Source organism: Lontra canadensis, unplaced genomic scaffold, assembly GCF_010015895.1.
Source record: "Lontra canadensis isolate GAN:19392208 unplaced genomic scaffold, GSC_riverotter_1.0 scaffold91, whole genome shotgun sequence".
Classification (NCBI taxonomy): Eukaryota; Metazoa; Chordata; class Mammalia; order Carnivora; family Mustelidae; genus Lontra; species Lontra canadensis.
The window spans coordinates 6,829,388-6,844,389 of record NW_022631085.1 but is presented as its reverse complement, the minus strand read 5'-3'; the positions used below and the strand labels follow the sequence as shown (position 1 = coordinate 6,844,389).

Here is a 15,002-nt window from a genome sequence, read left to right as displayed (position 1 = left end):
TGCACTGGACATCACGGCGTCAGCCAGCACCCTAGGACCGGTTCTGACAAACGCAGGTTATGTTGGCAACTTGTTCACAGGCGGGTGTGCTCACCCTTTGGTTGGCCTAGGAGGTGTTCCCTGGCGAGGCTAGCACAAAGGTTCTGTCCCCGAGGCCCACCTTGTCCCCTGAGCCAGAGGTCCGGGAGGCTGTGGATGGTGAGAGCTGCTGTTCTGGGTTGCACTCTGCCTTCTTTTATGGTCCCCGGGGCCCCAGTTGCTCAACACTTAGATGAGCTCGTGTTTGATATCACGTGTGTCGTTCATACCAGTTCTTTGTCTGACCCTCCTCATGGAATTCTACCACCGTCCTAGGAAGTTGGCATCATAGGAACCCATCTTGCAGAGGAAGAAACTGAGGCATGATGAGATCAAGTGATTTGCTCACGGTCCCCCAGCTAATAAGTAGCAGAGCCCGGACTCCGTGCAGGCAGCGTGGCCTCCAGAGCCCACACTCTTAGCCGCTCTGACCTGCTTCTTCCCACTGCTCCCTTCATTGTATTTATTAGCCCTACTTGGTGCTGGACACCAGGGACATAACATACACTGCCTCAGTCCTCAAGGAGTCCGTGTGCAGGGCAAGGGAGGGAGGGGAGTGTTGCCAGTCTGTGTGGCTGAGGCTGTTGCTAAAGGAACATGAGGTCAAGCCCCTCATCCTCCCTGGGGAGGGAGGCAGAACGGGCAGCAGAGGGATCGGTTGGGCAGCAGGGGAGGCAAAGGTCCAGACGGATGTGGCTCATTCTGGCACCCCTAGGGAGGGGACATGGTTGGAGCCCAGAGTGAGGGAGGCTTTTTGAGAAGTGATGAGGCTGGAGGGGGCCCGTCTCCGGGGCCTTAGAGCCCATGGAGGACCTTGGTCTTGTTAGCTGATCCCGACATCAGGTCCTGCTGGCTTGGGGTAGACAGTCCTGATCCACAGGAGAGGATGAGAAAAATTCAAGGCTAAGGCATATGGCAGAGGGAGGGTCGCTTGGGCTCCGGGACTCCTTTTCCCATCTCAAAGCAGCACGTACCTGCCTTGCCAGAGTCACTGTGGAGACTCAGTGAAAGGCAGGGCACAGAAAGCCAGTAGTAGCTCTCGAGGGTAGGGGTTCCCTTCGTCCCTTTGCCCCTGACATCTCACTTGGTTGTAAGTTCCCAGGGCTGTGCCGCCCACCTCTCTACCTGAAACACAGACCGAGAGCCCTTGGGAATGCCTGGACTTCCCTGGGGTCTCTTGTTCAGCCTTTGTTTGTCCGACGAGTTTATACAATCAACCCTCAAGTCTCAGGGTCCCTGGGTTTAGAGCCGGGGAGAAGGTGGCAGGATTTATAAAACGGCCCTGACCATCTCAAGGTGAAGCCATCTACCTGAGAGAAGCTTCCCTTTGCTTCTGAAGGAAGATTTCGGCCACTCACCTCAGTCCAGTTCCTGTTCCGAGGCAGCTGTCTAGAATCATCCAGAAGCTTAGCTCCTGTGTCCCTTTCAGACACAGGACACAGCAGTGTGCTTTGAATTTGAGCTAAAGGAAGTGTATGGTTTAGCAGGCAATTGAGGGCTTATGTGGTTTGTTTCAAGTTCTTTGCTTTCATCCAAAGAACATTCCATTTCATCTTTTTGGATTCAAAGGTTTTCTTTTTCTTTTTTTTCCCCCCACCAAGCAGACTTTTTTAACTTTCAGGAGGCTGACACTTTTCAGAAATCCCACCTTTTATTTCCTTTAAGGGCTTATTAAAGAAGTTCAAACACCCCTTACTAATGCATCATTCCTAACTTGTAAAATAGTCCTCCATTCAATCACCAGAGAGCCCCTGGATGCCTACTGGATGCCAGATGCTGGGCCTGAGGGTGCAGAAATGAACAGGGCCGAGGGGTCAGTGAGTGCAGAGTCCCTGAGATGCAGAAGAATGTAGCAAGTTCAAGGAGCAGGGTGACAAGTGAGTGGAGGGGACAGGAGAGGAGGATGGTCAGGCTTTGCAGGCCACAGGGAGGCAACTGACACCAAAAGTCATGACATCCCTCTCGCATTTTGCAATTTATTCTCTTCCTTCTTTTATTTGATGTATTTGTTGAGTGACTTCCTAGGAGCCAGGCACTGTGCAGAATGCAAGAATAGACTGTGAACAAATAATATAAAATAAAATAAGGCCACTGAGCCATGCCAGCTGCTAAGGGGAGTTCACATTGAAACGAAGGTCATGGGAACTGCTGGGATCTGATGAGAACATGGAAGCAGAAATGGGGATGTGGCTCGACCTATCCCAGGGGCAGCTGAGAGAAGCAGTTAAGAAAGAGCCCAGGCTGGTGGGACCAGCCAAGGTTCAGTGCCAGCTCTAGCTATGTGCCTTGGAGCAAGTTGCTTACCTTCCCTGAGCCTCAGGTCCTCATGTGTCTAGTCTCTTAGCTCCTGCCCAAAGTAGACAAGAAAGAGGGCTGTAAGGTGCCCAGCAGGCAGGAAGAGCTCAGGAAACGTTGGTTAAACAGGGGTAGAGTGGTCTAATATCCCAGGAGGGAAAGAAAGAGAGTTTTTAGCCATCTACTGAAGTTCCAGGGTAGAGAAGAGTTAGCGAGAGGAATTTCTGGTGAATCTCAAAATCTGAATGTAAGCCACCGGCCATCTTTCTGTGGTAATCTTGGAAGCCATTCTGAAATAGAGACACGTGAAGCTTTATCTGTCCCTGACTTCTGTTCCTTGTTCTCATGTAAAACCACCAACAGTTTTGGTGTTGATCGCTCTTGCCCGCGAGGAAATAGGATCTTTTTCTTTATTCTTTGGCTGTGTGTTTCACATTAAAGAACATCTCGTAGGGTTTCGAAAGTAGAAGGAAAGAATTTCCCGTGATTTCATCACCCTAAACAAACAAGGCCTCGTCGCTTTTCGGGTCTCCTCCCTGTCTTTGCTCAATCACGCCTTCTCATGGTGGCAGGAAGAGTGTGTTGTGGTCTTCCTTCCAGCCTTTCCTTTCCTCTCTCCCTTGTACAGCGAGAAGCTTTCCATGCTGGGACGCAGTTTTAATTCAAGTCACATTTCTTACTGTAAGAAAGTTTATCTGGCGACTTCTGCCGTGACTTGCTCAGGCATTTTCCTGCTGCTAGACATTCTGGTGCCCTCAGTGTTCGTTATTTTCAACTAAACTGTCCTGAGCAGGCTTCACAAATACAGGGTTTCTTTCTTTTGGCTTAATTCTTTCGGAAAAGTTCCCAGAAGTAGAGTTTCTGGTTCGGGGGCACGAACATTTTCTGTGTGACGCTCTCCATATTGCCAAAGGGGTTTTCACAGCAGGCTGGGCCCAGGTGACCCTGCTTCGGCACCCACTTAGGAGTGACTGGTTTCTCATAGCCACTTTCGTGGCCTGGTGGGCTCCTCATCCAGGTGACAGCCGCCCGAACTCCGTGGCTTGCAAATGGGACTGAGTGCTCAATCCAGGGCTGCCCCAGGGTTCTGTGGGCGCACCTCCGGGGAGGCCCTGAGATCAGGGCCGGTGGGTACCCCATTCCCAGAACTCAAGCCCGGGTGCAGGGAATTCACGTGATTTACTCGCATGGTCTGTCTGACCCTGAGGCCATCCCCCCCACCTAGGGGGCTCCTTCCCCACCATGCAGCTGCAGGACTTGCTCCCAGGTACCTTGGAGCACAGGGGATGAGCCTTTTGATTATATCCGAGCACGCTCAGCTGTCACCCCTTTCCAAAACTAATGTGCGCATCCAGAGTCCATCTTCCTGGCATTGTGGGGAAGCATCAGAAAGAGCAATAATTCCTTCTTCCATTTTAATACTTTTTAAAGTGCATGTTTATTTGGCAGAGTAAAGAGCAGCGCTCAATAAAAGCCTGGGTCCCAAGCCTTAAATCTTTTGAAGGCAAAGGCATATGGCTGGAAGAACAGACTTTGGAGTCTGGTTATTAGCTGAGTCACCGTGGGCAGGCTGCCTTACATCCCCAGGTTTTGGTTTCCAGTCTGTAAAATGGGAACCACAGAGGATCATTAAAACGCGTTAGGGAGATGACATGGTCCAGCCCTGCCAATCCCTGGCAGGCCTTGGGTAGGCAGGGATGGGGTGCTTATGGTTTAGGGGGCTGTGCGATGGATTTGAGGACCATCATCCTGGTGTTTTATCTCTCTTTTGTGAATTCTCAAAGTTGTGGGGCTGGTCAGTGTCTTCCATATTCTTCAGATTTTTATTGTTGTATTATTATTATTATTATTATTATTTTGTATTTCTATAGATATCTTCCATGTGTTGCTTCCAGAACAAAAGCTATGTTTTACCAAAAAGGTCTAAATTAGGAGCCAAATTCTGAACTCCTTTTCTTTTTCTTTTTCTTTTTTTTTTAAGATTTTTAAAATTTATTCAACAGAGAGTAGGCAGAGAGAGAGGGGGAAGCAGGCTCCCTGCTGAGCAAAGAGCCCAATGTGGGGCTCCATCCCAGGACCCTGAGACCATGACCTGAGCCGAAGGCAGAGGCTTAACCCACTGAGCCACCCAGGCACCCCCGAACTCCTTTCCTAGTGGAGGTTTCTGGTTCTCAGAGTGATGGTCTGCTGAAAGCCACATGTGTTTCTCTTTTCTCACCCCCCAGCAAGGGTCCTGCTTGATTTCCTTGCCTTCAGAACCTTTGAGAGGAATGGATTTTTGACACTGAAATGAAGTATTCCCTCTGCTTGGACCTGACCGATGGGCCTTTCTCCTCGCATCCAAGGCCATGACTTCTTCCTTGAGAGCTCAGATGGCCATATAGTTCAAGCGGCCCCCCACATCTCGGGCTTTCTGCAGTCAGGCTGGTGCAGGCATGGGGGTGTCCTTGTGTGCTTAGTTAAGGGGCACGTGCATCAGATACCGCTGCTTCCAAGCCCAGCTAAGGCAGCCCCAGCCACGTGGACTTGGATGGCTCTGCCCCTCCTGGCTCTGTTTCTTACCACGTAGCAGTTCCCTCTTGCAGTAAGGTGCTCCCAGTGCCTGGCACACTCTGGGTGCATAATAATCAGAAGCTGTTTCGATTTTTTAAAAAATGAAACGGCACTTCTTTTTCTTTTGATTGTTGCAGATGTCTTAGGAAGGCTGTACTGTAAAAAACTAAGGACAATTAGATCAGTGCTAATCCCCCCACCCCTCCGCCCCCCACATCATTATACTACAAAGGCTTATCTTTCCCTAGTGCTTCTGGTGGACTGAGAGGAACACGTGGCCTCAGGATACATCTAGGAGGTAGAATTCGTGTTCTTCCAGTTTTCTCCATTAGGAGAGGGAGGCATTGGCTCAGGTCTCCTGCCAGTTCCAGGCCAAGACTGGATTCGGGTTTAAATTTCCTGGTGGGCATCCTTGTTGCCTGGGTCAGCAGGAGCCTGTGCAAGCCCTGTCCCCCGCTTTGTTTTGGGAGGCACCTTGTCCTAGGAAGGGCAGCCTCCCCTCTCCGTGTGCCAGGCCTGTAGCCTCGGAACTATAAACAGGAAGACCAGAAGTGGGCTGGAAGTCATCGTTGTGTGGCTCACCAGTGGCGACAGTGGTTTGTCCCCATGCCCTCCCCCATGCCCAGCTAGCGGGTGGCTGGAGGAAAGGATGGTTGCCCACATACCGGGGGCTCCCCACTTCCCCCCGGCATTTTCTCAGAGTCTCCTAGCAGCCCTGCGGGGCGGGGACTGCCGCCCCCATTTCACAGATGTGGAAATCGAAGCTCACGGAGGTCAGGGGCCTTGCCCAGCAAGTCCAACACAGAGCTCACATGGCCGACTCCTGGGCTGCTTCCCTCAGGCGCATGCCGAAGCTAGGCCCATCAGCTGTGTGGCAGGGCAAGTGGCATGGAGGTGGCCTCTCTGATGGGCTATATCTCCGCTTCCCGGCCTGTCGTTGGTGGGTAACTCAGGTCCAGTCTAGGACCTGGGGTGGGATGCTCTCAGGGCATGCTGGGTCCGGGGTAAAAGCTGCTTTCTACACCAACTTCTTTGGGTCTGGGCCTGGGAATTCTGCTTTTTTCCTGCTCTCTGGGAATGCCTAATGGCCATACTGGATGCCACCCAGGCATCTCTTCCACGGGCCGGGAATCCCCGTGCTGACGGAGCAGACTCTGCCTCCAGAGAGCTGGCTGGGGAAGTCTGAGGGGCACTTGGAGCACTGAAGTCACGGCACACCGGCCAGGCGCCAGGGCTGCTGTCCCATCCACAGCCTAACCACTGTGGTAAGGCCCAGGGGCTAAGACTGTGCTGCAAACGCACTCACTCAGGGAGGGGCAGGGGTAGGATTTTCATGGAGTCTGGCTGGCTCTGAATCGTACGACCATCTTACCCTCTTCGGCCTTCCCTGCCCCCGTATTCACTAGGTAGGACATCGGAACACTAGTACTTGTGATTTGGATTTCCATATTCTGTGCCGGTTTACTTGGAAGAAAGAGGCCTGGTTCTAGTCCCCCCAGACGTGTGGCCTGGGGCAGTTCACTGTGCCTCCTGGGCTCCCAGTGCATTGTCCGCAAAATGGGGCTGCCTGCTAAGCAGGGACGTCGTGAAGGTCACATGGCACTAGGGGAGAGCTCCTGGCAGAAGGACAGGTGCTCAGCTGAAGTCAAGTGGCCCAAACCTATGCAGAACTAAAAACTGCCTGTACCCTTCGATTATTTATTTGTTTATTTATCTTGCTGCGACAACACCAGGGCCATGATACTGGGACGAGTAGACTCTGTTTGGTTCTGTTTGTTTAAATCAAGAGTCCCTGTGTGATTTCTGCACACGGAGTGCTTCCCCTGAATAACTACAGTTTCGTTCTCCTCTGCTCCTGAACTGTCCACGCAGGCCATTCGGGTGTTCTTCATGCTCCGCTCCCTGTCGCTGCAGCTGCGAGGGGAGCCCGAGACCCAGTTGCCCCTGACGCGGGAGGAAGACCTGATCAAAACGGATGACGTGCTGGATCTGAGTGAGTCCCGCGCAGGGGATGGAGGGACGGGGGCAGGGAGGGCTGCGCTCGCTGCTGCACTGGCTCCGGTGTCACGGGGAAGGTTGGGGTGTGACCTGCGTTTGCTTCCACCGTTATCTGTCACCAAAAGCTAACAGAGTGTGCCCGTCCTGCCAGACTCAAAGAAAGGGCCCTTGTTGCTGGGCCCCTGGCAGTCCATCTGCAGGCTCTGCTTATCGGAGCCCAGGTGGAGCTGTGCGGGGTCAGGGGGAGTCGTCCCTGCCCTCCATGTAACCGGATCATGATTGGTTTGTGTAGTAAGGGGGTCTCTGTCTGGAGTCGTCCCTGCCCTCCATGTAACCGGATCATGATTGGTTTGTGTAGTAAGGGGGTCTCTGTCTCCAGTGATGCAAGGCCTCTGCTGCGGAAAAGGGGTAAACTTGTAGAAGTGCAAATCACCAGCCTGGAGGTGAGGCGGAGATGGGGAGGCTGGAGAAGTGTGTGCTCAGCCTGCAGCTATGGGCTCCGTCCCTAACCACACAGTGCGCCATGCTCTCCGCAGCAGTGTGAGCATGAGGCTGTGATTAAAAGTGCCAGTGGGCCTAAAGCCCGGTCACTTTTAAAGCCCTGTAATCTGCCTCATACACATACCACTCTTGCTTTCCTCCATTTGCTGTAGGGCAGGTGCACGTGGATGGTCAAGGTGGTTTTCTCTTTCTTAGAGGCATTGTGATATGGTAGGATTCTTTGGTTATAAGGGACAGAAATCCCAACTTGGGTGAGCTTAGAGAAAAAGAAAGGGGAACTGGCTGGTGTCACTGAAAAGTCCTAGAGTATGTCTGCCTTCAGGCATTGCTGGATCTAGGTGCTCAAGCAGCATCATCAGGAAGCTGCCTCCCTGTCTCATTTCGGTTTCCCTTTGTTCTGGCTTCATCTTTGGGAGGGCTCTCACCAGGTGGCAACAAGGTAGCCATCTGAGTTCCAAATCCTGCTGAACCAGCTAAGCAGACCTGACAGAAACAGAGCTTCCTTTTCCTGTAACTTCTGTGGAAGTCCGCAGCAGGGCTCTCTGGCCTGGCATGGGTCGGTGGGCCATCCCTGAACCAGTCGTTGTCAGAGGAATGTGATTCATCACTGGGCAAGGCCAGGGTCATGTGGAGAACCCCAAGCTGGGAAGTGGGGCCCATTTCTTGAGAAGTGGGGCCCTCTTCATGTGAGAGGGAGGAGGAAGGTTGCCCTCAAAGGAAACGCACAAAGAGATGGAAGCTGAGCAGGCAGAAGCGGTGGATGGCCACTCTTTGTGGTGAATGGTAAGGACCGGGTCCCCACGGCTTTAACTCAGCTTTAGTGAAATACAATACAGTTTACATCCGACAAAATTCAACCAAGTTTTAGTGTACCGTTGGATGAGTTTGGACAAAAGTGTTCAGTTGTGCGACCAGCAATCATGATATAGACCACTGAGGGTTGGCATGTGACCCCCATACCCTGCTGTGTATTCACAACGAATGATCAAAACCCCTACAACTTCCATTTCCTCACCTGGAAAATGGTGATGAATTTCCTTATATGATAGGCTTGTTTTGAGACTTGAGCGGAATATAATATGAAATATTATATGACAGAGCATAGTGTCTAGCATCTGACTGTACTCAAGAAACCGTAGGCTGTGTTACCTGCTAATTAAACGTGATGCATAGAAAGAAGAGAGCACTCTCCCCAAATAGAAGATTCCCTGTAATTATTATGGGTTTTACCCTCTTGTCTAACTTTTTTTTTTCTTTTTTAAGAATTATTTATTTAGTTGAGAGACATGGGCAGAGACGTGGGCAGAGAGAGAGAAAGAGAGTCTCAAGCAAACACCCTGCTGAGCTCAGAGCCCAACTCGGGGCTTGATCTCATGACCCTGAGATCATGACCTGAGCGAAAACCAAGAGTTGGACGCTTAACCAACTGAGCCTCCCAGGTGCCCCTAACTTCTTCTTGCCCTCTCCTTATTCTCTTTTCTTCTTTTCTCTTGGAAGAACAAAGAAGCTATGTCCCCCACTTTGTGCTATCCGTGCTTATCTCCTTTGGTCCTTTCCTCCTTGAGAAATTGCCATAAGGATTTCTCTAAGGGTTTAAATTGATTGAGTTGGCTGCGGAGAACCATAAACCAGTCTTTCTCTGATTTGAGTCAAGGGAGGAGGGAAACAGCTTTCTTTCAAAGGGACCTCTCCATCAGGGTAGCAAGAATATTTGTATCCATGAAGTGGAATTAAATTTTATGCTGGGAATTCACATTCCTTCCTTCTCTGCACCACCCCCCCAGGAATAGCCTGCTGAAATAAAGGTTAAAAGTATTTCACTTATCAATTTTAATTGATTAGATTGCTAGTTGAGATCACTTAACTGAGCCTTTTTGGGTAGTTGGCCATTAAGAAAGTAATGGCTGTCTGTCTTTACCCAGCCTGGTCACAAATTATGTCTTTGCTTAAGAGAGTGCCATCCAGAAAGTACTAGGAATTATGGATTTTATGAGCACATGGTACTAGAATAAGATAGCATGTGTTTGTCATTGGATTTTGTGTTCTTTTTCCTTTGTATCTCTCCCAGTGATTGTTGTTAAATGCGGGAGCGTCTGACCTTCCAGTGAGGAAAAATCGGTATGCCTCGCATGTCACAAAATACCCTCTAAGTATATAATATAACCAGCAACATCGTAATGTAGGCAAAGGCATTCATATTTGCCGAATGATTGGAAGCTGGGCATGCTTCTCGTGAGCGCCGAGATTTGAAGAAAGCTGACTCAGGGAGAAATGCTGGGAGCTGGTCAGCTTTATGGCAGGTGATGTGATCTGGGCGGACAGGCTCAAAGTCACGCCGGCTCTGCACCGCCAGAAGAGGTGACCTGAAGTGTGTTTACTGAGCTTGTCGCCCTCTGATAAGAAACCACAGCATAAGAGTACACAGAAGCCACGTCACGTGTCTGCTCACCAGCCGCGGGCCTCTGGGCAGGTGTGCCTAGTGTGCTCGGACAGGGTGGCCCCGGACCAGGAGCGTGCTGGAGGCCATCGTCCCCCACCCCTAAAGGAGGCAGAGCTGACTGCTCGAGCCTGTTTTGCTTTCGCTGGAGAGGAGCATGGTGTGGGGCCCATGTCAGGGCCTGGCAGTCGTGAGGGAAGGGGGATGGGGAGAGAAGGCTAGCTTGACGGGATAAAATAGATGAGACTTTTAGAGAGAATGGCGCCGTGAATCTCCACGTACCCCGCCTTCAGCTTCGAGGGTTATTAGTCTTGCTCTACGTCTATTTCCATCTGCTCCGCCATCTCTCTTTTCAGAGTACCTCCCCACCTCGGCCCTCCTCGAGTGTAGGAAAGCCAGTGGAAGACATCTTGTCACTGCATCTTTAAATACTTCTTTCACAGAGAAGGACCTGAGGGTGCTCTTTGTCACTGAATAGGCCCCTGCCGTTTTGGATCGTGCACTTCCCCGGCCCCACTGAGGCTCTAGGTGGAGCTGGAGCAGGAGGGAGAGCTGGCCAGCCACACTGACATCCACCTTGGCCGCCCTTCGTGTAGTTGGAGGTCGTCGGCCTTGTGACCCAGCTTGGGGCCTTCATGTCCCTGAGGCTCAGTGGCCTGCCCTTTAAAATGGTTCTCAAAGGCGGGCGGAGAGAGCCACTGAAAATCAGACGAGATCACGTTGGTGATCGCTTGGCGCATAGCAGGTGCTCGGGGGTGAGAGCCGGCCGATGCCCCCATGCGGCTGCCAGATCAGTGTGTCCAACCTGAACTGCTGGGCTCCGGGGGTGGGCGTTTTCCGCTCTTAACAATGTTTGGGAGCATTTCCTGACAGCATGGGGCTGCTTGGGCCCAGATGAAGGAAGGTGCTCCCCATCCAGGTAGGGCACTCCTGTGTGTTCCCTCCCGGGCCTACTGGCCAGCAGTCCCCGGGCGTGCCCCGAGGACAAGGCTGTGAGAAGAACCCAGGTTCCTGCCAGCACTGGCGTCAGAGCCTTCTGGAAGGAGTCTTGCCTGTTTCTAGAAAATATGGCCAATCACAGCCGGGAGAAATCCCCCCATTATCTAAATATCCTAAGTAGATATCGGGCATGCTCAGGAAACTTCTGAATCCCTTCCCAGCCTCTTCACGTGCGCACCTGGCAGGTGCGTGTTGTCCCCACACCACATGCTTCCCACACCTCATCTTGTATTTGGATTTTCTAAATCCACTCGTGAGAACCATTCCGTAAAACCCGTGGCTCATTCAGCTACGTGTTGAGCACCTGCTGTATGCCAGACACAGTGCTGGGAGCTGGGAGGTGATAGGGAACTAGCAGCAGACTTGGTTTCCGCTCAGTGGTGCTTCCGCTTTGCTGGGGGGTGGGGATGGGAGGACCGCCAGCAGGTATTTACAGGTTGTTTGAGATGTCCGAGGAGGTGATGGACGGGGTCTGTGCTAGAGAATAACTGTGAGGGAAGATCTCCCACCCTGGTTAGAGAAGGCTTCTCTGGTTAGCTGCCATGTAGGGAGGGACCAGAAGATTCTGAGGAAATGCAAAACTAAGGCCTGCCAATTAGAGGGGATGGCAGAGGTGAGGCTGGGAGGTGGGAGAGAGCATGACCTGAGAGCTGGGTGGGGCCAGCGGGTGAGGAGTCAGGGGGAGAGGGGCTGAGATGAACCAGATCTCAGGTCCAGGGAAGTGGGAAGCCATCTGAGGGTTCCCAGAGACATGGGTCCTGAAAGTGTACTGGAATGGCCAGGTCCCACAGTCCCAGCAGGGGCCCGTGAGCCATTTTGAGGGGCTAGGGAGCCAGACTTGTGCCTGATGTGAAATCCCAGCTTTGCCCTTGTAACTTGCCAACCTGTGGCCTTCAATAGGTACCTTAATGTCTTGGTGTCTCAGTTTCCTCATCTGTATAATGGAAGTAAATGAGTTAATATATGTGAAGTGCCTGGAACAGTGCCTGGTATGGTGGCTAGGAGGCCATTTAGGAGGCACAGCAGGGTTCCGGGGGCCAGGAACAGTGGGGAAAGGGGGATGGGAGCACAGTCTGGGGATGGTATTTTCTGGCGATGCTGGAGACCCAGCTGGACTCTGGGTTCTAGGGACAGTGCGGGCAGCCAGGAGTCAGGAGACAGTGATTTTGTAAGCCAGGGGGCCAGCCCTGGAGGAGGGGCTGGTTCCAAACAGTCGAGGAAGGTTAGTTGGGTGGGCCGAGAAGAGGTGCTGGGAGGTAGCCCAGCCGGGATGTCCAGGGAGAGGGTCGGAACCCTCTCCACATTCTCCTCAGAAGTGGTTTTCCGCAGACAGTCATGAATTTCAGAGTTCCCGTGTTTGGTGACATTCCATTGGCTGAGCCGTCTCCTGTGACCACTGCATAGCTCTTGGCATCTCCCCTTGTGTTGTGACACAACAGTGACAGCAGCTCCTCGCTAGAGCCCGTGGTGTGTGTGGGGGGATCCCAAGCCTCCAGAGAAGGGTTGGCACATAAACCGGTCCCCGCACTACAGGTGCAGGCTTCCTTGTTAGGGGGCCTGGAAAATGTCCCTGTAGGATAAAGTCCTTCTCTGTGGTTCCCCGACCTCGGGACTGCACAGCCCAGGTAAGTGTCAGAACAAAAATAAAATACCACACCACCTCTGGGGACAGGATTGCGAATTTTTTGTGTTACCAAGTCCTTTTTTTTTTTTTTAAGCATTTATGAACTATCATTTCATAAAAGAAAGGGCGTTGCTAATCTCAGATAAGTAGGAAGGGCATCACTTCTGAACAAGGGACAGACTTTCCAAGAAATAAGCCTCTGCGTCCTGGGCTTTAATGGGGTCTGTTCCTCAAATAATTCAAGTGCAGACCAATCTCCGGAGCAGAAGTATTCTCTGTCTTTTTTGAGGTCAGTCTTGTGGGGGAGGTGAACACCGATGACATCATCACACAGAGCAAAGGCAGACCGGTCACTGTGCCAAGGAGCTCAGGTAACAGGGGTTGACCTGTCTGGAGGTCAGGGAGGCTTCTGGGGGAGCGAGCACCCATCTGAGGGCTGGAGGTAGGGGCAGGTGCTGGCATCCCAGGGTGTGGCACTAGCGAAGGTCCTGGGGTTGATGGGGAGTTAAGGAAGATGAGAAGCAGGAGTGTGGCCAATCAGGGCAGGGTGGTGAGGTGAGATTGAGATTGCCCCAGGGCCCAGCATGTGGGCCTCGTAGGTGGATCAGGGACCTGGGGCTTTCTTCTAAGAACAGTGACAAGTGTTTTTCACCTGGTGAGAAGATCCACGTGTGTATCTCAAGAGGGGCCTCCCTGGCCTCAGTGTGAGGGTAGGTTTATGGGGTCAGGGGCAGCATTCCAGCAGGGAGCCTTGTTGCTAGGCCAGGCCTGTGGGACCGATCCTGCCAGGGTATTGCCCGAAAGGTGGTGCCCAGCGGCCTCTCGCACACCGTGGTTTGCCCTAGCCAATGAGTTTCAAGTGTGCCTGGGTTCTGCTTTATGGCCCAGGCACGTGGACTGTTTATTGCACGGAGACCTGTCCTGTTTGATTCAGCTAGTTCTCTGGAACCCAACCCATCGAGCCTTCGAAGCTGATTATTAACAACAGTAATGCTATTTCGGTTGTCCTCATCTCCTGGCAAGGCAAGCTGCCCTGGACCTCCCCTCAGCTCTCCCCCTGCTGTTTCTAGCCCAGGGCCTGCCTGTTTAAGAAGGGAGTGAGCGTATGGAGGAAGCCCCGGGTACCAGAAAAATACAGACTCAGGAGAGGACGGACCTGGCCTCTGGATCCCAGCTGTGCCTCTTCCTCGCCATGCAACCTGAGACAATCGATGCACGTCTCGGTCTCGGCCTCGGTTCTCTCATTGATAAAGTGGGAGTAGCAGCACTCACCTTTGCCAGATGATTGTAAGGCAGAGCGAGAGCAGTATAGAGAGGTTGCAGACGGCTGGCCCTTAGGCCCACAGGTGTCCTTTGGTGTCTGGCAATCTTCCGTGAATTGCAACATTTTAAAATCAAGACATCTTATCGCACAAACCCAGGTAGCTCTCACCTTGAATCTGAAACGGTCGGGTCCTTTGGGGCCGCAAGCAGCATTGGGCTGCTTCCTCCCAGGGGCAGATGTGCTTCCCACCAGCTTGCTGTCTTCAGCCGCGGGCCCCCACTTAACCCCAGCCGCCCACTCAACCCCTCCCGCTTGCGCCAACACAGTGGGGCTCGAGCTTCCTCACAGACCTGCCCCCGCAGCCTGCCCATCTCCCGGTCATTGGTAGCCCCATGCAGGCCCTAGAACGTTGGGCTCATCCTTGACTCCCCTCTTTCTCTCCCGCTTGCCTCCCAGTCAGTCAGCACACCTCTTCAGCCCCTCTCTCCAGCCGTATCCAGATCTGACCCCCCCTCTCCATTCCACCCCTGGCCTTTGGTTTGCTCGGCCATCTTCTGTCACCTGCATTGTGGTAGTAGCCAATCTCACAAGCCAGTCACTTGCTTCTGCCTTGTCCCCTCCAATTTATTCTCAACGCAGTGTCCAGTGTCCTCTCCCAAAACATAAGCCAGATCGTGTCCTCCCTTGGCTCACAGCGGCCTTCTTCCCACTCTGACTGTACAGTGACTGAGAAGCTGAGTGTTACCTAGCACAACTTGGCGCTCTCTGCTTTCTTGCCTTTCTTCAGGCACACTGGGCACATTCCCACCCCAAGGCCTTTGCTCTGGCTCTGCCCCCCACCTGTAAACCACTCGTTCCCCCAGAACAAGTGCAGCTGTGGGCACTTACATGTGTGGCAACCATACCCTACCTGTACTGCATCTGTGTTTGAATTTGGGCCAAGTCCCCCCTCTTTCTTACCTTTTTGTTTGTCCATTGATATGAACGTGAATGACGTGCGTGACCTGGCAGTGTTCCCCGTTTCCGCAAGTCCTCCCACTCTGCGTGCTTCACCCCCATGTCCTGACAGGCAAGAGCTTGTAGGCCGTGTGGCAGTTCCTGGCTAGTTCCCCTGACTGCTGAAATGCTGTTCACCAGCGACAGTATTCTGAAGCTCCGCAAGCAAGTTCCGTGGCTTGATTTTAAGTCGCGAAAATGTGAGCTCATTGATTTCCTTCTCTTGCGAGGACGGTGATAGTTTTGTGGTCCCATCT

The 15,002-nt window shown here is 52.5% G+C and overlaps 1 protein-coding gene across 13 annotated transcripts in view; it reads left to right on the top strand.

Moving 5' to 3' along the window:
* Positions 1-15,002, top strand: part of CLEC16A (C-type lectin domain containing 16A) — a 203,137-nt gene that overhangs the window by 99,262 nt on the left and 88,873 nt on the right. For all 13 annotated transcript variants that reach the window (XR_004380158.1, XR_004380159.1, XM_032836306.1 and 10 more), the window contains one exon: positions 6,799-6,919. Coding sequence is in view for 11 of the 13 variants with exons in the window: in XM_032836306.1 (XP_032692197.1) it covers positions 6,799-6,919 (121 nt within the window). In the remaining 2 variants the exon portion in view is untranslated. The remainder of the gene's footprint in view (positions 1-6,798; positions 6,920-15,002) is intronic.